The sequence below is a fragment of the Ylistrum balloti genome, unplaced genomic scaffold, assembly GCF_031769215.1.
Source record: "Ylistrum balloti isolate Yb309-2 unplaced genomic scaffold, AGI_CSIRO_Ybal_v1 Utg370264, whole genome shotgun sequence".
NCBI lineage: Eukaryota > Metazoa > Mollusca > Bivalvia > Pectinida > Pectinidae > Ylistrum > Ylistrum balloti.
The window spans coordinates 301084-325422 of record NW_026782207.1 but is presented as its reverse complement, the minus strand read 5'-3'; the positions used below and the strand labels follow the sequence as shown (position 1 = coordinate 325422).

Here is a 24339-nt window from a genome sequence, read left to right as displayed (position 1 = left end):
CTGCCTTATACAGCCTTAAATAACATCCCCTTCCTTTGCCTTAAACAGCCTTGAAAAACATCCCCCTACTATGCCATATATAGCCTTAAACAACATCGCTTCAAATTCATCTGCCTTAATGACCTTGATCATTTCTATCATTAATTCTATGTTATACTTTGGGCATAAAAGGAACAAATTGTTTAAATAAATGAAAGAAAAACAAAAAGAAGAAGGCCAATGCCTAACCTGATTTATTGTAAAACAATGATAGAGCATTTGTTAGTATTTCAACTGAAACTGTAATCAAAATGGGTGTTCTTATCATATGCATGGACTTGTTACCTGATAAATACGGTAAAAGTTGCACATACTAACAACCTCTTAGAAAATTGTTATTCAATTTAGAGAATAAGTATTATAAAGTTATCAATAGATATACGAAACAATGACAAAAAACATAAAGTGATGTTCACAAATACAGTAAAAAACCCTTGATATCATATGTCATTTATCAGAAGAAAATGTGACAATAACCAGAATGTGACATTAACAGTTGACACGTTTTTTACAGATATCTTCATTTGGAAGTTAACTTCTTTATATGCCACACAAACACCAAACAACAGACAATGTAAGAAGACAAACATCTTATCCCAAGTTTTTTTCTGGAAAAGATGATATTAACTGAAAATTGACATTAACTGATGTGATATTAAGTGGTTACCATGGTGTTACAAATATGACATTGTTATCAGGGAAAAAAATTTAACTTAATGAACATATGAAATGATAGAGAATAAGTTGAACCTTGCTTCATGGGAAGCATAGGTGAAGGTCAAAATTAATGCATTGTGTGAAGTGAATAAGCTAGCAATGCATTATTGGAAGTAAATATCAGCATGGCAATGCATCATGGAAATTAATCTCTATCATCCAAGATCCAATGCTGTACACAGATTTCAGGACACTTCTCAAAAATCCAAAATTATTGAAAGAAACAAATCGGGATTTGAAATTATTGCATTCAAGAATTAATTTTAAAATCACATAAAAAGTTAGATTCTTTATTTTTGTATTTTGAAGATTTTGTAAAAAGTCTTCAATCTTTCCAAAAACTTATTCAATAGAATATCATGTGATAATTCAGCATAACCATCCACCTTCTAGGGTTGTGAAAAGTGTTCAATATTTCAATACTTCCTTTTTTTTTAATTTTGTGAATAGAAACGAAGTCTCATTCAGGTAAAATTGTAATGTTTAATTTATTTATGATTTTTATCAAAATATTATTTAAACTAAAACCTAATAAGTGTAATTATTCAACTTTTAAATGAGTGTTTGGTTAAAAAGATGATTGAAAAAATCTAAAATTTAAAGTAATCCACCTGTCTCTCTACGTCTTCTTCAGGGACACCCTAAGTAGACAACAGAATGTATACGTATGTATGTAGGAAATCTGATGTCCATGCTATTCTACCTCTAGTTTTCCGTTGAATGAAATAACCTCAATAAAAGAAATAATATCTTTCAAATTCTGCTATCTATTTAGGCCGAAAAAAACAAAGACAGCTCTTAACAGCATTTGCAGTCAAAACATATGGACAGGAAGCCATCATTCACGGGAACAATGCTTTAATATCTCCTTAGTGTTGACACACTAAATGATGTTGATGACATAAAGATAAAATGATTTTAACAACTATGATTTGATAATGTTATCAACATTTCAATGAATGCCAAAATCAATTTTAAATCTATCAATAATTGTGCACATATTTTTTCTCATAAAAAAAAAATGTGAATTCCGACATGTGACACTTCAATTACTCAAATAAAAAAATAACTTCATCTGTCAAACACAGCAGTTATATAAAATTAACACATAAATACGAGGGTATGATGACACGTATAAAAAAACCTTTGCATGTAAAATCTTTCTTAAAGGGTGAATATGATGTAAATTAGTCATATGCATATGTATAATTGATAGAGATGACAAGGCATGCATAACGTAAAGTGTCAACAACTGTTGAATGAATTTCAGTGTTAAAAACTGCTGTAACATAGACCACAACAAAATCTTGTCACAAGTCTTACTCGATATAATGCAATGTGTATTCAATTTGACTGCCTGCTGAGTTTCTGCCTTTCAAATCCAAAATGAAAAGACTACGCCAAAATGTTATCACAAGTCTTTCATACAGTTAAAAATATCATCATTTCATTTAAATCAAAATTCATACTTTAAACTCAAATGTTCAGAGAAAGCAAAACATAGCATGGTGACCAACAGTATCTATATGGTAACCAACATGCCTACATGGTGACCAACAATACCCATATGGTGACCAATAATACCCTCATGGTGACCAACAGCATCCATATGGTAACCAACAGTACCCACATGGTGACCAATAATACCCTCATGGTGACCAACAGCATCCATATAGTAACCAACAGCATCCATATGGTAACCAACAGTACCCATATGGTGACCAATAATACCCTCATGGTGACCAACAGCATCCATATAGTAACCAACAGCATCCATATGGTAACCAACAGTACCCACATGGTGACCAATAATACCCTCATGGTGACCAACAGCATCCACATGGTAACCAGCAATACCCATATGATGACCAACGGTAGCTGCATGGTGACCAACAGCATCCACATGGTAACCAACAGTACCCACATGGTGACCAACGGTAGCTGCATGGTGACCAACAGTACAGCTGCATGGTAACCAACAGCAGCTACATGGTGACCAGCAGTTGTTTCAAGGTGAAAAATTGCTACATGGTGACTGACAGTTGCTCAGATCAATAGTTGCTGCCTTGTGACAAACGAAAGCTGCTAGGTGACCGAGTTCCAGAGGCAAGGCCAACATTTTATCACAAGTTCACATTTCCATGGTTGGTGACTGAATTTTTAGTTCAGGAGACCACAGAGAGAGGGCCACACACAATCTGTACATGTCTATTTTCCATATTTTGGACATTTATCTTGCATGCTTGTCTTAATATTCAGTCATGTTTTTGAAAAGCACTACCATAAGCTTTTCTTGTTATTGTTAAAAACATTATAATTTCTTTCTCTAATTTATTATTGCATTCTCTTTCAAATATGGATGTGAAATTGGTTTCGAAAGATTTATTTCTTTACAACATTTCCACTCAATTAACTCAATTATACCTCTAAAATCCAAAGAGTTCCTTGTAATTAATGTCACCTGGAGTGACATGCCCTTGTCTGTTTGATATATATACATTTTATTACTACATCTGCTAATGGTGGAAAGTTTTCGTATTTTTCATTTTGTTATGTTGTACATATATTAGTGGGGAGAAAAGTTATGGAACAAATGCTATAGTGAACAATCGAATCTCTAGACATGGTTATTCTCTTGTTAACATTTATCAGGGCTCAAATCAAAGAAAGAAATTAATGGCTTTGTGCATATACAGATACACCTCGATGAATATTTCACGAAATATGTGTACTGTCACTAAAAATGGGATAATTGCGCAGGCTACAAACATGTAACATGTTAGAGAATATAGTATGTTCACAACATTGTGTACTAAAGTAACCTTATGTTACTTGTTTCAGATATCCATGCCAAGTATTTCGCTTAATTGCTAGAAATGACTTAATAGGGATTTGCCTAATCATCGGTCAACAGATCATGAACATGCTTCAGAACTACTTAACATATCTTCATGGCCTTTGGAATGGTTTTGTAAACCTTAATAGTCTTTCCATCTAGCAAAGAACATCAAAAATATTACATCAAGCATATTTGGAAATGAATTCAACAGTAAAATATCTTAATTTTTTTCTGATCAAAACTCATCACAGGCAATGTGAGATTCCCATACACAGAAAATTTACCATTCCACTCACCATAGGCACTGTGAGATTTTCAAACAGAATATTTATCATTCCATTCATCACAGGCAATGTGAGATTTTCAAACACAGAAAATTTACTTTTCAATTCATCACAGGCAATGTGAGATTTTCAAACACAGAAAATTTACTTTTCAATTCATCACAGGCAATGTGAGATTTCCACTCACAACATTTACCATTCCACTCATCACAGGCAATGTGAGAGAAAATTTACTTTTCAATTCATCATAGGCAATGTGAGATTTCCAAACTTATCTTTTTTTATTGTCAAGGGTAGAAGAAAATCAGAATAACAGTATTGATTATAGAATAAATACGTCCTTAGGACTTCATTTTTTCCCAAAAAACGGAAAAAAAGGGAAAGGTGGCAATACCAGTACAAAACCTGAAAGTTTATTGGTCAGTGTTGTTATCTTTACATTGGAACGTTTAGGATAACTCTGTACCCAAGTTTTAATGACTATAGTGTGATTTTATCTGTTTTTGAGACACATAATATCTTTATAGGACATAAGCTGCACATGTACAGAGATCTTATGTACAACAAATTAAGCTTGTTAATGGATTTTTTTAGAGGTTTTTGAAGTTTTCAGAAAATGAAAAGACACATTTATTATTAAATGGGAGAGAGTGTTTAGTATATTTAGCCATAAATTAGCTGTAATTATCAAAAAATAAACTGTATTTATAGAAAAAAAATAAGCTGTTTTTAGCAAAAAATACTGTATCTATCTAAAAGTAAGCTGTTTTTAGCTAAAAATAAGTATGCCCCATCTTTAAATTTTGCTGAATTATCAATCTTAAAATCGTAAGCTATAAGTGGTTCACAAATAAGCACTCCCTGGACTCTAATATAAACGAATAGAGCTAATATATACTTTAGGTTAAATACAATATAGTATTGTTATATTATTGTTTATCTAATTTCTTTTTTTATTACAGAAAATTATTAGCAGAATAACGTTAATGAAACATACTTCACTATTAGCTTGTGTTTGATAAAAATTACTATGTAATATGACAACCCAAAAGTCCTAACACAATATTATATATAATTAGTGTTAAAGAACATTAGGCTCCATTTCAAGGAGATATTTCTTCTGATATAACTTCAGAAATGCTTAAAAGGTAATTTTATACAAAGGATTTCCTACTTGGCCTAACAACACCTAAAATAAGAAGGTTAACATTATTACCAAATTTGGACAAAAATCTTTGATCAATATCAGTATGATGGCTTCATCATTGAATGTAGATGTGGCGGTCTTTGACATAATGACCTAGCCAGAAATTGGGTAAGACTCATGAATACAAATCACCATTTACATAGCTTAATTCTTAGCTTTAATCCGATTTAAACCTTATAAAGTGTTCTTTGTCACAGCTTTTCAACAATGTACTTGGTAGTGATGAATCACTTGATCTTAATACATTGATATCCAATATTCTAACAGTAAATTTGAAAAAAAAAAAAAAAAAAAATCACGATTTTATCCATATTTCTGTCATTTGAAACATCTGCAACTGAAAGAAAAAAAACTGACACATGAAAAAAATGAATTAATTCAACTGAAAAAAAAAAACTGATCTATATGTAAATGAGTAAGAGCACAGTCACAAAGTGAGATATTTGATATTATATACAGATTGTTAATTCCTGAACAGATGTTCGTAATACTCCATTAATCCTGTTCAATTTCAGAAGTATGCAGTATCACTGATGCAGCTATGGATTATATACTTGAACCGAAATCAAAAACTTTTTAAAAATGATTTTCCCGATCTAAGTCTGTTCTGGGTTAGCAGTACCTTTGTACCTTGTAAAACATAACGGATCTTACATAGCCCTGATGTTATACGGAATTTACTAAACATGTTACATAATTTGACCAAACTGAAGAGATATTTTGTAATTATTATCACCATACTAGTGTATGGCTTTGCAATGCTGCTCCTGTAAAGTTCTTTACTTTTTCCAACTCTGAGAAAATTTTTATCAATAAACAGTACAAATATTTATGAAATTAATGTTTTCACCTTAACGAGATGTATTTTATTTGTCATAGTAGATTTCACAAGTAATTTACAAAGTCTTTTTCTTTCATTTCTAGATGTACGGTGAAGGAGCTGGAACAACATGGTATCCAGACCACAGGATAACCTCAGCATTGCTGAATTTGTTCATCATGACGATTAAATTATCAAAGTATTCTATTTAGCACCACCTGCATGAATGCTAACATATACAAACTTGTTTAAGCTTTAAACTAAGACTTTGTATAGTGGATATGTTCATGATGAAAATACAGAAGAAATAAAGAGTTTTTGTCAGCATGTTTGCTGAATTTGTATATAGTAACTTTGTTAGGGCTTAATAAGAAACTGTGCTTAATCTTTATTATCATTTACATAGCAAATAAAATATGTTCAAACCCAACAAGAAAAAGGATTCTAACAAATATCCAATACATTGTAGAGGTCATTTAGGGGAGAGATTCGGAGATTTTTACTAACAGAATATGCTATATCATAAAGGAAAATACCATCCATTTCATCATGAACCTTCACATTCTCCCATAATATTAACAACCCAGAATTAACCCTGCATTGTTCAAATATTTCAGCAAGCTCACCTTGAAGAACTGTTCTTGTATGTTGAGAATTCTAAAAATAACTGTTGACATGATGCCAAAAACCAATTGCCTTTTCGGTATAACCAAATAAAGAGTTTCAAGCATTTATGAAACTACATCATACAATTGAAATGAAGGACAAGCCTTCATAACTGTGTTAATTATATTGTCGAGCATTGTCTGCAAATATTTAGTCAAATTAAAAAGTGATGCACATTTTACAAAAATTAATTAAGAGCCCATCTGATCTATTAACAAATTTAATGAGCCGTTCATATGTCAAGCAAATTGAAATCAGTAGATTTATGTCAGGTATAATATACATAAGACAACTGTTTTTGCAACTTTGCCTAGGAAACATTCAACTGAGGATGCATCTAAATCACTGTGCATGTGCTGACTAGCAGGAGCATCTCACGAAGTTAAAAATCAGAAACTGTGTAACCAGTACATATGTACGAACAGAAACTTTGTAACTAGTACATATGTACAACTAGACACTTTGTAACTAGTACATATGTACAACTAGACACTTTGTAACTAGTACATATGTACAACTAGACACTTTGTAACTAGTACATATGTACAACCAGACACTTTGTAACAAGTACATATGTACGACCAGAAACTTTGTAACTAGTACATATGTACAACCAGACACTTTGTAACTAGTACATATGTACAACTAGACACTTTGTAACTAGTACATATGTACAACTAGACACTTTGTAAATAGTACATATGTACAACCAAACACTTTGTAACTAGTACATATGTATGAACAGAAACTTTGTAACTAGTACATATGTACGACCAGAAACTTCGTAACTAGTACATATGTACGACCAGAAACTTTGTAACTAGTACATATGTACAACTAGACACTTTGTAACTAGTACATATGTACAACTAGACACTTTATAACTAGTACATAGGTACAACCAGACACTTTGTAACTAGTAAATATGTACAACCAGACACTTTGTAACTAGTACATATGTACAACCAGACACTTTGTAACAAGTACATATGTACAACCAGACACTTTGTAACTAGTAAATATGTACAACCAGACACTTTGTAACTAGTACATATGTACAACTAGACACTTTGTCACTAGTACATATGTACGACCAGAAACTTTGTAACTAGAACATATGTACAACCAGACACTTTGTAACTAGTACATATGTACAACTAGACACTTTGTAACTAGTACATATGTACAACTAGACACTTTATAACTGGTACATATGTACAACCTGAAACTTTATAACTAGTACATATGTACGAACAGAAACTCTGTAACTAGTACATATGTACGACTAGACACTTTGTAACTAGTACATATGTACGACCAGAAACTTTGTAACTAGTAAATATGTACAACCAGACACTTTGTAACAAGTACATATGTACAACCAGACACTTTGTAACTAGTACATATGTACAACTAGACACTTTGTAACTAGTACATATGTACGACCAGACACTTTGTAACTAGTACATATGTACGACCAGAAACTTTGTAACTAGTACATATGTACAACCAGACACTTTGTAACTAGTACATATGTACAACCAGAAACTTTATAAGTAGTACATATGTACAACTAGATACTTTGTAACTAGTACATATGTACAACCAGAAACTTTATAACTAGTACATATGTACAACTAGACACTTTATAACTAGTACATATGTACAACTAGAAACTTTATAACTAGTACATATGTACAACCAGAAACTTTATAACTAGTACATTTATAACTAGTACATATGTATAACCAGAAACTTTATAACTAGTACATATGTACAACTAGACACTTTATAACTAGTACATATGTACAACTAGATACTTTGTAACTAGTACATATGTACAACTAGACACTTTGTAACTAGTACATATGTACAACCAGAAACTTTATAACTAGTACATATGTACAACTAGACACTTTATAACTAGTACATATGTACAACTAGATACTTTGTAACTAGTACATATGTACAACTAGACACTTTGTAACTAGTACATATGTACAACCAGAAACATTTTAACTAGTACATATGTGCCATCAGTAACTTTTTTTCCTAGTATTGTGTACAATCAGAATCACACAGTTTAATATAAGGTACTTTAATTTCTTCATAAAGAAAGACCTGTTGTGTTCATCATCAAACAGGTTATACAGATATTGACTGCTTTCCCATGATGTGTACCATCAGGGTCATTTAACTTGTACATGTGTACCATCAGGGTCATTTAACTTGTACATGTGTACCATCAGGGTCATTTAACTTGTACATGTGTACCATCAGGGTCATCTAACTTGTACATGTGTACCATCAGGGTCATCTAACTTGTACATGTGTACCATCAGGGTCATCTAACTTGTACATGTGTACCATCGGGGTCATCTAACCTGTACATGTGTACCATCAGGGTCATCTTACTTGTACATGTGTACCATCAGGGTCATCTAACTTGTACATGTGTACCATCAGGGTCATCTAACCTGTACATGTGTACCATCGGGGTCATCTAACCTGTACATGTGTACCATCGGGGTCATTTAACCTTTACATGTGTACCATCAGGGTCATCTAACTTGTACATGTGTACCATCAGGGTCATCTAACTTGTACATGTGTACCATCAGGGTCATTTAACTTGTACATGTGTACCATCAGGGTCATCTTACTTGTACATGTGTACCATCAGGGTCATCTAACTTGTACATGTGTACCATCAGGGTCATCTAACCTGTATATGTGTATCATCGGGGTCATCTAACTTGTACATGTGTACCATCAGGGTCATCTATCTTGTACATGTGTACCATCAGGGTCATTTAATTTGTACATGTGTACCATCAGGGTCATTTAACTTGTACATGTGTACCATCAGGGTCATTTAACTTGTACATGTGTACCATCAAGAAACAAAAATTTTTTTTTTTTTTTTTTTGAGCGTAATTAACCATCAAAATTCAGATTTTTACCCAATGTATGGAGTGAAGATAGACGCCTTTAATCATTCTATTAAGAAAGGTTATTGATGGTCTGCAAGGTTTGGGTGGTGGAGAAAAGTCAGAGTTCCCAGAGAACCAGTATGTGGATGTCTGTAAACCTTGAACCCACGACCTAGGGGTAGGGACCTGGTGACAATGACAGTCAGACACCTTAACCAATCAGCCACCGTGACCCTGGAGTTTTTATTATACAAATCACTGTCAAATGACTGCAAAGTAAAACCTATCCATTTTTCCCTTTTTTTATATTTTTTTTTATAATTTGAAGTATGTATCTGTTATCATAATACATGAAATAATGGATTTTTACAGCTGTATTAATCTTTGTGTCAAGAATTCTGTTATAAATGACAAAGTTGATAAACACTATGCAGGGAGTATAGTTTTATGGGATATGTTAATTACGGAATTTACAGTCAGCAGTCAGATAGTTAATGATTGTTTAAAGACATTTAGCACTAAAAAACATTTCACATAAACAAACAAAAAATATTCTTGATTTCACATCTTAACACTGGAATATTTTTTTTTTCTCCATGAATTATCTTTACAACCTTAGATAGATTGATCAAGTTTACAGGCAAAATTTGCTGCTTGTGAAACAACATAATTTTTCCTTTTTATTTCATTCATCATTCAGAATAAAAATTAGCATTTGTATATCTATCAAGTTGAAAAATGATAAATATATTAATGAGAAGTGAAAGTAGAGTAATTGTTGTTGTAATCACTCTAATTTAGTGATGTTTATTTCACATTGAAATTGACACAATCACTTTGTTTCACAGTCTATCTCAGCTTAGTTATGAAAGTCAAGTTAAATCTAAATGATACAGGGCAATTTATCCTACATCACGGGATTGAAAATCGCGTAAACATTATAGGCTGCATGGTTTTATAGCAGGAAAGCATTCATTACCCATATGACTTGACAATTTTTCAAAATATTGTAAATGTACTTTCTCTTAAAAACTCTGCAATAAAGATTAAAACTAACAAGCTCAGCTTCATACAAAATAAACTCTCTTATCTAAATTATGTGAGAATTTTTAAAACAGAAAAACAGAACAAATAAACATGAATTTTAATATTAAAAAGTAGAAAATTTCTATAAGACTTGAATGCAAACGAAAATCTTATCAAGTGTTCTAAAAGTGATGATGGATCACTATCTTATTTATTTTTTTATTTTTTTTTTTACTTTTTTCATTTATTTATTTTATTTACTTATTTCACATTTTTCAAAAATGTCGTGTTGTGCAAACTTTTGAATAACAAAGTGACAGAATGTAACTTTCATTATAATTCAAGATGTTTGAACATTTTTATCAGTTATGACACAGAAATATAACCAATGAGATCGCTTTCACAAAGAGCTCATACATTTCGTTTGCTGAAGTCAAGAAACCCCAGGAAAACACCTGCCATTTTAAAATCTGGAAGAAAAAACTGAATTGTCAAACCATGAACTATTAAATCTTAGTAGAAATAATGCAAAATTCTATAACAGATGTTCGTTTTTTAGAATATTTTCCATAAAATCAACTTTCAGTTTAAGTCCATTTTAAAATTTTAATTGTGTCTAGATTTTAAAAAAAAAATCATTAGATATAACCCTTGAAGAAACATCTAATTTATCATCTGAATTAATGTAACAATATGAAAATAGAGGTTTAAATTTCATTTTAATTCATAATGGCAAGATATCAAAGTTGATAAAAGTCTATCAGATGGTTGTGTAAAAAGAACTTCAAATCTGAAAGAATGACAAGTTTTCATTGTAAAACTTGAGACAGTTTAATAAAAAAAAACGTGTTTTGTGAGAAGAGATTAAATTCAATGACACTGAATATGAAATTTCCAGTACAGCATTGTAAAATTTGAATCATCTCCATAAGATAATGGGATATCTACTGTCAACAGAGGCGCGATAGGGCTGTCTGATAAAGGGCAGGTGATGTCGACACCTTCTTAGCCCCACTAATAGGGCCAAATAACACACAAAACATGGGGTGGACTATTTGAGAACTGATTGATGGGTCAATTTGTCTTAAAACAGATGGAGATGAAATATATGGAAATATCCATTAGCATAGAAAGGAGGACATAAATTGTATCAAATAATACCAATGGTCTTCCTTCTGTTTTTAATTACACCAGTTAAAAAAAATGATGTAAAAATCACACGCTCTGGTAAGTATAATGTATTCTCGTTTTAAAAGTACATGTCACATTGTACAAATCCATTTCTTAAGTGATCGTTTGTAAGTAGCGTTTGTTTGAATGCTGACAAGATAGTGACAGGTAATGATAAAACGATAATTATGATGGTTTTAAATCAATATTCATCGGACAGCAGCGTATAGATCAAAGGCGTAAGGAAGGGGCTAGCTGGAAGAATGCAATGTATTACTATTTCTGACATTAACACCGAGTATTCTGTCAGATAAACAGACGACCTCTATCACAGGTTGTGGACACTTGAGACTAACCATAGGTTGATGGATGGGTCAGCATCACACAAATTTCCAGTCATCAGGAAGTCCAATCTCTATGGCTCATCAAAGCATTTAATTTTTCACTTCACAAAGGTGTGACCTTATCAGCCAACCTGCCATGTTTCTCCTCTACACCTCGGGGTGTAGAATCACATGAAGTGTCACCCATAGCAAACAGATCATAACCTTACTGTAATCAATCACAACACAATACACAGGTTTTCATAAATGTCCTTCAAATCACTTTTTCTCATTTTGCACTTGAAACATTGAAACATGTTTTTTTCTTTCTAAAACAAGCCAATTGGCAAACACATCCAAAGATACCAGATACCTTTGCAGCAATGCTTGGTTACACAATTTCAGTCCTGTAATCATAATACTGGATGGAATATTTACAGATTTTCAAGACATGCTTTTTCAAAATGTAATTTATGAAAAAAAAATTTATGTAATCAAGCACTTTTTTCCAATATCCTGATAAGAATCCTTCAGTAGAACATGAATAATTTTGAGAAAGTAACATTCACTATCTAATTCACTGCTCTCCAGACTGGACTGTTCACTCGGTAAGACTATCATAAAAATTAACTAACCCATTATGCTTTGCATAAATTAAGCCTCGTGGCATATAGCATTAATTTTGTTCATCTTTATATGGTGTTATTCATAGTAAATACACAGTTGTATACAAACCAATTATGAGAGAATTAAATTATGTTCATACGATCCAAGAAATTTACAATACAAACACCACATACAACATATTATTCCCTTCTCCTCGACGACTGAGCAACACCGTCAGTTGATTAGATTATAAGCAATAAGTCCATGTGCAGTAATAAGCCCATCCATATCAATTGGTGTTCTGTAGAATTCAGTCAAACACTATCTCAGTGCCTTCAGATTTTGCTTACTTTGAATTTGCGTCTGAGGTTTAGGATTTCCACATCAACACATTTTCATAAATGATTAACATAATTTCATCAAACGCATATTTCAAAATTTCCAATAAGAAATAAAAATTTATCTAAAAAGTCATGTTCCAATTCAGTTTGAAAACCTTTGCATGTACTCTCACTATCAGTGTTTTAAATGGACCAATCAAATGGAAGATGATATATGTCATTAATTTGAAAGCGTTTTAAACATATTTGTGTTATAGCCATACAATATTGTTAAAGCTAGAAAATGGCATGTATGGATTTCAACATTCCTATACCTTGATTAAGAAAAGATGGACCAAACTACTTTATTTATCCAAGAACTAAATAAATATAACATTTTCTTATATTTATTCAGAGTTACAATAAAAAGACATCAGAAGTTTTTACATAGTCTGCTTCTTGTGTAAACAAAGTTGACCTTATGACCTGTGGTAGTGTATCAACTGAACTAATGCTAATTTCAAGATTTCACAAACAGAATGGCAAAGATGGTTTTGACTATTACAGACTGGGGATATTTCAGGGTTTCACAATACTCACTACTTAGAGGATCTCATATACTTGTGCCTTTTTCAGAAAACATTCTATCATACCAGTAAGAATGTTTCTTTCCTCCGGAGTGAAAGGTGATAATATCTCAGAGAATACCATTGAATTTCTATTCCTCGTATGTTTAACCATGGAAACAAATTCAGAACTTTTTCAGCATTTTTTCAGGCAGCAAAAGCTGAGACATTTTGAGTGGTTGTCCCCAGCATCATTCCAGCACTTTCAGCTAGTAAATTGTACCTGGTAAAATTTGCTAAGAAACCACCTTGTAGAACTTTGTGTACACATGAAAGATTTACCATTAAAGTATCATGAGCAATCACAAAATAAACAAGTTAATCCACTTACCCAAATCTGGAACCCTCAGGAGACTCCCAAGCAAAGGCATTGCTGCAAAATATGAAAGCATCGTAAAAAATAAGCAGACAATTTAATGGCAATGACAGACATTTTCATAACAATAACTTGTTTGCTGGGTTTATGGCCCTGTAGACAGCCAGGGTCATTTTCAGATATGTCTCTCTGAAGTAGCTGATGCCACTACCTCACTGAACAACATGCTGGAGGCCCATCACATGCTATCCAAAGCAAAAAGTTCCTTGCCCATGGACGTAATTTCAGCAGTGTAAGGTGGTCGATGAAAAGAAGAAACAGACTGAGGCGTGGATAATCAAACCATACACATTTTGTTCGTAAACATGGAGGTCACTATCGTAACATTTTCATTTTTATATTCATAAAATAAAGCTACACTTGAGAAGTCTCAGAAGTCTCACAAATATGAAATAAATTATCACCTCAACCCACTTTTTACAAATATGAATTCCGAGAAGACCGAATTCATACCAGGTATTCACAGTTCCGTGACCATCAACCTCAACACAATTTTTAAAATCACTTTGTCAGTAAACAATTCAATATTTCTGAACACATAATATTAAAAAGGGAGATAATCTAGAACTTAGTTGAAAAATCACTTCCGAGTATAAAAATGACATCTCTCACTTAAAGTATAGGGAGTGACACGAGGCCACACAAAAACAGGTAGCACAGCGGTCGTGATTGAATAAATCCTCCATAAACTTTTAATAGTGACACATTGATTGATAACAGTTACATTGTTAGATATACACACATACTACCACAGGTAAAGCTAGGTGGTGGACACTAAAACACAGTCAAGTTAAAACAAAAAGTCCATAGACATCTGAAATGAGCCCTGTATAATCTCGAAACCACTAAGCCTAATCACCTTTACATGTCTGTTATACAAATTTTCAAATTAGTGAACATTTCTTAAATCTTATAAAATAACTACGTTTCTCTTCATTAAACATTTTAACATTAGAGATTCATTTTCATTTTTTCTGTCAATGTAACACAATACTTTTTTTAAAAATCTGAAAGATTCAATATTTGAACGGACATTAAGATCATCAGACATTGAACAACTGGTCCACAGCTTGATCTGCCTACTAAGGCACACCTAACATAAATACTGTATGTAGATTTAACTCTGTCAATAAAAAAGTAATATAACGATAAAACTCCGTTCAATACCAGTATAAATTTCATCTGAACATAAATCAGACAGTGACCCAAAAAAGATTAACTGCTCGGTAAAAGTTCCAGTTCGTTTAAAACAAAATGACATGTAATTAGAATATCGGAAAGGAAAACATTTTGAATCCCTTTGATAAGATATTCTGGATACCTTATATATTGAACTAACAATAACACTCACTATGAAGGGATTTAAAAAGTACTTTTAATTTAAATCCTTTCTATATAGTTTCATATTTCATTTTTTGATTTTTTGGGTTGATTTAACAATGCCATCTACTTAAAAATCTACATTTAAAATGATTACAGCTCACTTAGCGAAAAAAAAAGGAGAAGATTCCAGGAACTGACCACATAAATCAGTCTTTACAAGGAAGATATTATGTGTAAATCTAACACTATTCAGAGACTGCAGTTGGTCTACATTGTCTACTAGCGTAATGGCCTATCCTATTCAGTCTCATCCTGTTCATGGAAAATTTATGCAGTGATGATAATATAACTTAAGACTTCTATCTTGGTTTGTTTTTTGAAGAAAACATTCCTGTTCTTTAACCATGTCTACATGAAAGCATTGAAAATAAAACCATTTGTTCCAAAATGGTTAGTACGTCATTACGTCAAACAATACACACCATCTAAATATATGTCAAGTAATTCTCAAAATAAAAAGTGAGGTGTTCTTATTAATGTATTTACTTCAAATCACATAAGAAAATGAATTATTTCACACCAAGATTACAATGGTGTCTACAAAACTTTCCTTAGTTTTCATGAATTTGTATCCTCATTTTGTAAATATACTCTATCTGCTATATTGAGAAAAATACTTTAGATGCTTAATTAAACTGGAACCCACTTATTAAATTTTTATTTTCTCTGTCAACTGCTGTTTGTGTCGTGTATAAACTGGAAAATGTTAACAATGCAAGCTAAAGGAAGTAGGATGGTAATGGTATGGAAAGGGAAATTTCACAATATTAATAAGAAATTTCTTATCATTACGCAAATCTGCAGAGTCCCTGATCAGTACTGTTGTAAAAATCTGTAATGTATTTAATTCTAAGCTCTTTGACAATTTGGTTATCATATATATTTACAGTGTAAATACTTGTATCATTACTTGTTGTCAGGACTTGACCTGTTTTGATGTAGATTTCTGATAAATTTGGTCTAGTATGAAAATCAGAAATGGGTTAAGTTAGTTTCCATTGGTAAAGCCACTAGTCTGTTAAAAACATTTGTACTAACACTACTCATCTTAAGTACACTTCACCTACACCCTGATCTGCTTTATTTGTAAGGTCATTCTGGTATAGTTAATAACCGTACATATTTGTATTGCTATTTCCTTTCTTGAACAAGAGTACCACGGATCAGCAAAATATAGGCCCATCCCATCCCAAAGCAATATAAGGCAATGGTTAAGAATAGGTCAAAATGTTGAGAGGGAAAACAGTGTTGATATATTTTAATGACAAATTTAAACATTGTAAGTCAAACTACTCAAAAATGAAAAAAAATCAAGCAGAAAAGATAAACATGCTGAAAAGAATAATAACTTTTTGAAATATTGTTGAATCAAAACACCACCTCAAGTTGTAGTTTTCAGGCCACTAAGTTTCTAAGAAATCAGACCCTAATTTTCTTAGAAATGGGACAGTAAGTTTATAAGAAATTGGTTACAAACTGAAAGAGGAACTTTCTGAACAAGATAAAAGTGTTGGAAAAAAACAAAGGGCAATAACTCTTCTCAAATTTATAAAATCCTAATGTGCCATCATCATTATCATGATATGGTTATTAAGCCTGTAAAGTTTCAGAGAAATTGATAAATAAAGGGCCATAACTGCACAAATTTAGGTCCAAAAACAGCAGTCATAAAACTTGTCCACACTATCATGGTGATTTTTTTACTGTGAAGCTTGAAGTTGATCCAATGAAAACTACTTTCAATATCAAGCGTACACTGTTTGTGTAGTAAAATCAAGGACTGTAACTCCGTAAAAGTTGGTACAAAAATGTCATCAGACATGTACAAGCTATCACAGTAATGAACCTTCCTATAAAGTCTGCAGTCGATCTGTTGATAATTACTTGTGATATAGAGTAGACCCTGTTTTAGTAATTAAATTACTACAAGGCTACAACTCCATGACCAAAAAAGGGCATGGCAGTTTGAGGTGTTGTCAAACCAATCAACATCAATTAAAATTTGTTTATGTTTACAACAAAATCAACATTCTGATCATTCTTCCTCTGGCGAATATAATATCACAGTTTGACTGTATGTGGTATAAAGAAGTACAGATAAAGGCTGGGTTGAGTAACTAGTGAAGCCAGTAATAAAATACTGCTTCTATTTCAGAATGTTTGCTGAAAGACAACCAATATAAAGGGTTTGAGGAATCTCAACTCAACTGAATCTTAATTTAAAATGCTCTTTTTATGCTCTTCTTTTAAAGTGAACCAAATACAAAATCATAAAGTGACAAATAGAATAATTATTTATATTTGAACATTGTCAAGCATCAGTATGCTTAGCTGAAGCTGTTTTTATTATTTCATTAAATTACATAATACTTCTAAATCCTCTCACAATGAAGGATCTAAGGACAAGCTCAAAGTTATAATTATAGGATGGGTCAAATATCACATTGAAAGGTTCTTATTTTTTACAATGTCTCGATATATTTACTCTCAAATTAAAACATTCTTACTTTATTCGCCAAATCGCAATTGACAAAGAATAATTAACATAAATTTGAGATAGAAAGCATGCAAGTCGACAGCGATTTAACAACATTTAGTTAACTGATTCATTCAAACAGTTCTGAAATTGCTTCTTTAACTATATTCAAGAATAGAATAAAAAATTGTATTCATAAATTAGACTGTGAGGTAATGATCCATCACTAAATTACATCCGCTGACCAAAACATAACTCTCTCCAACACGTTGTTGTCCATTTGAACTGCCAGGAGAAAGACTGGAACAATTTGGAACGAAATATTTCACTAATGATCAGGTAAAATGATGGCAATTAAACCTACTGTTTGAACATTTCACCTTTCTTGGCAATAGCTAGCAAACTGTGTTCTTCCATTTCTACTTTCATCGACAAATAATTTTCAGTATTGGGAATAATTGCTCTGAAATACAACACCATTTTGTCAAGTAATCGATGATCAATTACGGGGATTATTTTTTTCATACCTTGAAAAAAATATATCTACTTAAGCATTCAACAAAATGGGTCAATTTATCCTTATGTTTAGAAAATTTTTTTTTTTATTAAGTTTGCAGTCAAATCATTTGTAAAAGGATTCATGCAATTACTTTCCTATTGACAAAGTATAAAGTTTTCATGATATTTCATTAAAATGGTCTAACCATCGACCACAACCACAGATATTACAAATGACCAATCAAAGATCAAAGTACCAGTCATGGCTGAAACCAATTTTTTCAGAGAATATTACGTAACCGCTATCTTACCAAAAGGACAGTTTTTTCAGTTGAGGGTGAAGACACTTGTAGATTAATCAACATTTACAAGAGAGTTCTGATCGAGCAAACCTGATTATGTTAATGTTAATTAATATATATCAATCATCATATTTTCATCTGAATTTCATCGTGATTTCTTCCTTTAATTCTCTGCTCTAACCAGTTAAATCTGAAGTAAATGACAATTACGTGGTTTTTATAGTTTTTCTCGTTAGCTTTAATGATCCTAATATAACAAATTATTTTTACTTTTGACCTTTTCTGTTTTGAAAGAAAGTGTCAGAGCTCAATTTTATAGATATCTATACACATCATTTCCTGTATGATAAACCTTAAATATGAAACTAAACACTTAAAGGAATGTGCCCTGTTTTTAATTGAAAATGCTGTTGTTTTTTAATTAATCCCTACTGTCAAGGTTAATTGCTTTTAAAATGTAATGACGGAAACATTAATTTTTCAAGACAAATTACCCACATCATGAAGTATATTTTTTTCTTAAACATCCCAACTATCACCTTTCAAAACTAAAATAATAGGTTTCATTTTTGAATAGCAACTTTTTCTTTGACCCATAAAACTCATTTAATTTTATTGATTTTAAAAGTAAAATATAACATATACCTGAAGTTCTATACATGTAATTCAAAAATATTATTCACTACAAACAAAAAATAAAATTACAGGTTTTCTTAAAGCAATAATGAAAATGCTAAAGGTCTCCAAATACCAAAAGATTCTAATTTTTTCTTTTTTTCTCTGGATATGCAAGAAATATTTCTTAAAGTTGGAAAACAACTACATGATAAATAAAAGAAGTATGACATGATGTCAAACTCTTAAAATAATACACAAATTTTCAATATTCTGTATGGTTCTGCAAATGGATTCTGTATGGATATGCAAATGGGCAACTAGTGCAAGTATGTCCCCAACCAGTACAAGCGTGTCAGAGTAACTGCAACTGCATGCATGCACCCAGGCTGCACAAAATGTGGAGTAAAAACAGTAGCAACGTTTCCAAAAAAATATATCAAAGGAACCGAATGCAAATAATCTTATCATTGCTTGCAATCCCTCAGTTTTTTCCCTATCAAATACCAGCTAACCACCCACATTCAATCTTTGCCTATATCAACATCATAAAAGTACAGCTAGATTTTAAAGAGATAACACAATGTGCGCTTAAAATGCCAAGAAATAAAATTCCCATTTAACTTAATTTTTCGTCTACAAATTTAAATTTCATTTGAAGCCAATTGACATGAAAAAAAGGCTTTTCTTTAAGCCCATTATACCTCCTGTCTGTAAGCAGTGCTGTCTAGAAACTTATCAAAATGTGAGTTCACTGATATATTGATTGGGGCCCAGTTGGAGAAAGTCAATTGGCATCTTGTCAGTACTAGTATATTAGGAAGTTTCACACCTGACTTCAGACGAGTAGGTACCCTTTTACAGATAAAAACATGTATAGATGTTTCAAAAGTCTCTTTCAGTGATCAAGTTTACCAAATTTACATCACAAATGTGCACTGCTATTAAACTGCATTATGTGTAGCCATAAGCTCCTGGACTAAAAGTTCTATGTGTTTTCCTCATTCAAAACTCCGACAGACAACACACTGCTAAAGATGACACAACCCAAGACCGTAGCTTATCAGCTATTTTCGTGTATGGTCGTTCATTTTTTAAACTCCTATTAAAACTTTTCATAAATATACAACACTGAATAATAATGTGTTGCATATTTTGTCAGATTTTATCACCACCGTTTTATCCATTACTTTCTTATAATGTTTAAAACTTCAATGTTCTTAAAAGGTTTCTTAAAATTAATATCAATACCTTAACACGTTTTCTGTCTAAATCTCTATTGCTGTACTCTTAAATGTCAGAATTTCTTCACTAACAGTCCTACAAAATAAAGACATTTACAACCTGACAGATTTGCATGATTTGTCACTTCAGGAGTTTCTGACACTCTTCTAGTTTAATTTGGTTACTCACTACTTCAAATTGTCATACACAAGAAAGACATTACATGTTACTCAAGTACTTACATCTGTAATTCAGGTGTTATACATATTTATTTGACCCACATATGACACAGGGAATTAGATCTCAAACTCATACATGTGTCGTTAATTTAATATTCTATCGCATTAGAAATTGTAATGACTTTTTCCTACTGAGGTCAATAACCCTGGATTATTGGACAATTAATATAAAGCTGAAATATGTAAAACTCGGCTTTCACAGCAAAAATGAAGAATCTGGTTTCTCAGCTAAAAAGCATCATATTTTTCTAAAAGGGAAACAAAATATTGAATCTCTTTCAAATTTTTACGCCAATCTGCTAAATGTATACTTTCCAAACTGATGTAGGTAGTGTCTACTGTAAAACTGAGTAAATGTTAGGCATCGTGTGCAAAAATATTTGTATATCATTGTAATATACCAATGTTCCATATCTAACCGCTGTGTCTCTCATGACATACTGAATATATTTACAATTTGATATATTTTTAACTGAGATAAATACCAAAATAATTTGAATTTTTTATATTTGACCAATCAGAAAGGTTCTTATTATTCACTGCTTAAAACTGCAGGTTGCTTTTTATGAAGGGTTGCGGGGGTAAGGGGTCAGATATGAGAACAAAGAATTGATAGAATAAGTGGCAGTTTAATAATGATACTTTTCAAAATAAACCTGTAACATTTTGTAAGATACCAGCAAATAATAGCACTCTATTCACAATAGCATGCACCTATGAAAAGTATGACTAAGAAATATTGTACAGCACCAAAGACAACACTACCATATATGTCCAGAAATAAGTCCATCCCTTTCAATAACACAGGTTCAAAACATGTGTCAACATATATGCTATATTACTGTGAAAGCCCACCTCTGGACCTGTTTTCAGCAATTGTATATAGGGCCCATTGAATTTACATCATTTACAGAAAACAAACAGATTTAAAACAGATTCTGTAAACTTGCCTATTTTTGTGGTAATTTTATTTTCATACTTTTCGTGCTAAGAGATTGCGCTAAAATATGATCAAGTTAATTACAGTGTCTGTCTGTAAATATAGGAATTATTGCAAATGCACAAATTCCTCACTGCGATTGTTTTTCCAAATTGGTATTGCGCTTAGAAAAAAATGTGCCAAAATAGGTACATTTACAGCACGTGTAATAAATGTCTTTGCACAATGATAAAATGCACTCTGTATTATATAAAAAAATAATACCAAAGCAGTAATTTATGAATCTTTGGCCACAAACTAGAAATCCCTAGACAAAAATGCTCTGCTCTTCTGTATGTTGGTGTCATCGTTTGGAATCAGTAAGCAAATTATGTAAATGGAGAAATTCCACTAAATCAGAGAGAGACAGGACATCTTTAGCATTTTGTGCCAGCTCCTACCAAACTCAACTCTATTACACTCCATAAAATTTTCATGGCTTGAAAGTCTGCAGAAACAACTGAATTGAAAGAGTTTATCTTGATAACACAGTGTTCCAAACAGCATACTCTTTCTTTAAGATCATCTTATTGGTTATTGAGAAAATGTTTAAAGACTTTCACACATTTGACACCTGTGACATTTACTGAAAGTAGGTCAAGGTCATTATCTTGCACAAACTTTGCAGCTCTTCATCCCAGCATGTTACTTGTCAAATATATCATTACCAAGACCTTTCTTGAGAAGAAAAAAATTGTTTACAGATGTTCACATGTTTGAATATGTGAATTTGGAAAAGACCAAGGTCATTTGCTCTAGCATGTTACTGGCCAAATATCATGACACATGGCCTCTTGATTATTGAAAGTTGTTTGAAGACTGACATGTTTGACCTCTGTGCCCTGAATGTTTATCAAAATCATTCAATTGAATAAACATCATGATCTTTCATTTCATCATGCTACTAGCCCAATGTCATGGGCCAGGGATTTTGTTTTTCATTGAGCAACTGTTGCTTAAAGATTTCTGTACATTCAACACTGTTGATCTTGAAAGTGTGTCAAGGTCAAGCTACTGGCTTGATGTTATGACTCAGGATCTCTTAGCTACTAAGATGTTGTTTAAATATTTCTATACATTTGACTCTGCAAAGGTCATTCATTTAAACAAACTTGGGAGACCCTCACCCCAGGAAGCTGGCAAAACAATATCATGACCCTTTGCATTTTGGACGATTGGAACTTGTTTAAGGGTAAAGTTGACATGGCACAGACAGATGCTGAGCATGTGAGCAATTGCATGTCTTGATAACTGATGCCTATATTATTAAGACTACATCTGTTAACATACATAAAAACTTTGCATCTCTGCCGTTAAAATGCTATCGCAGTGAAATGCACTGTCATGTCACCAATAGCTACACCAAGAATAATGCAAGTTATAGAAGTACTAATGTTTCTCCAAAATGAAGGACCTGAAACTCGAATATACAATATAACGATTGCTTTTTTCGAACTTTGAGAACACTATTGAGGGTAACTACAAGAATTTGGAAATTCACACAAAATGGATATAGAATTTAATTCTTGGAATATTAGTAAGGAAAAGTAACCGAGATGATAATACTATACTATATAAGTCCATTTATTCGAATTATATGAATATCAAAATGTCATACAAAGTCATTATATTTGGATTTCGAGGAAATTACACAAAGGTATAGTTGAAAATGTATTAAAATGTCATAGAAAGTTGTAAAAGTGAGATATTCAGAATGTCATACAAGGCTAAAATGGAAGGCTTATTGAAATGTCATGCAATGTCATGATGGCAGGGTTTTCGGAATGTCATAATAACAAATTAATTGAACTGCAAATACAGTAGGTAGTGATATTAGCTTCACATTTAGTCTACTCGCACTCAGTTACAAATTATGTTTATAAACAGTAAACTTGAGTCATGTTTATCCTTGTGCAACAATTTCAGCAATCAACAATTTATAGCAGTTTTAACTCCTCTTATTATTCATAGGTGCAATCTGGTGAACATCATAAATGTCATTTTGTTTCCTTTTTCTGTGATAGTAAACTATACACAGAAATACATAAAATTCTAAACAGTGTGACTATAATCATTTGTATATATATATCAAATGTACAGGTGCATGTAGCAGTCACAATTTATATATAAAGTGGGGATAGGTAACACGGGGAGATGAAACAGGTTAAAGGTCATGTTGATTGGGCGCATGGAGAAACACACACATGCACCACAAGTAGTTTGAATACGTGTAGTTCCACATCAACCTTACCGATTCGTGCACATATGTGTCCCACCTTCACAAACACTCACCTGTGCTAATTACTTAATTTTACTTAAAACTATGCTACAATAGCTGGGTTATTATAACAGATTCTTATAAACATGTTCAATTCTTGAAAATAACCTGATTGTCATTTATCTAAACAGTTTAGATGTCAACCAATCTAACACCGTGAGAATTTATGTGACGATTTCGTCCTCCTCAAACCAGTGAAAATGTTTACCTGTCTCCGATAGGAGGCGTCCTCACACGGAGAGACATTTAAAGCCACTGCATGCGTCCCTCCACATCTAGCCACACCCTGGTCAACCCTTCCCCGGGGGTGAGGGTATGATGAGGCTGGGGGTGTGGACGACAAGAAGGTAGCGTTCACATATATATCACATCCGATGTTATTTCTGCAATACC

At 32.2% G+C, this 24339-nt stretch overlaps 1 protein-coding gene across 1 annotated transcript in view; it reads right to left on the bottom strand.

The window, feature by feature from the left end:
• Positions 1 to 24290, bottom strand: part of LOC132552652 (protein trachealess-like) — a 91880-nt gene extending 67590 nt beyond the window's left edge. Inside the window, exons 1-2 of the mRNA XM_060216840.1 lie at positions 24155 to 24290; positions 13908 to 13949 (exon numbers count right to left, since the gene is read on the bottom strand). Coding sequence (XP_060072823.1) covers positions 13908 to 13949; positions 24155 to 24192 — 80 coding nt within the window. The 5' untranslated portion in view covers positions 24193 to 24290. The remainder of the gene's footprint in view (positions 1 to 13907; positions 13950 to 24154) is intronic.
• Between the last annotated feature and the right edge of the window lie 49 nt (positions 24291 to 24339).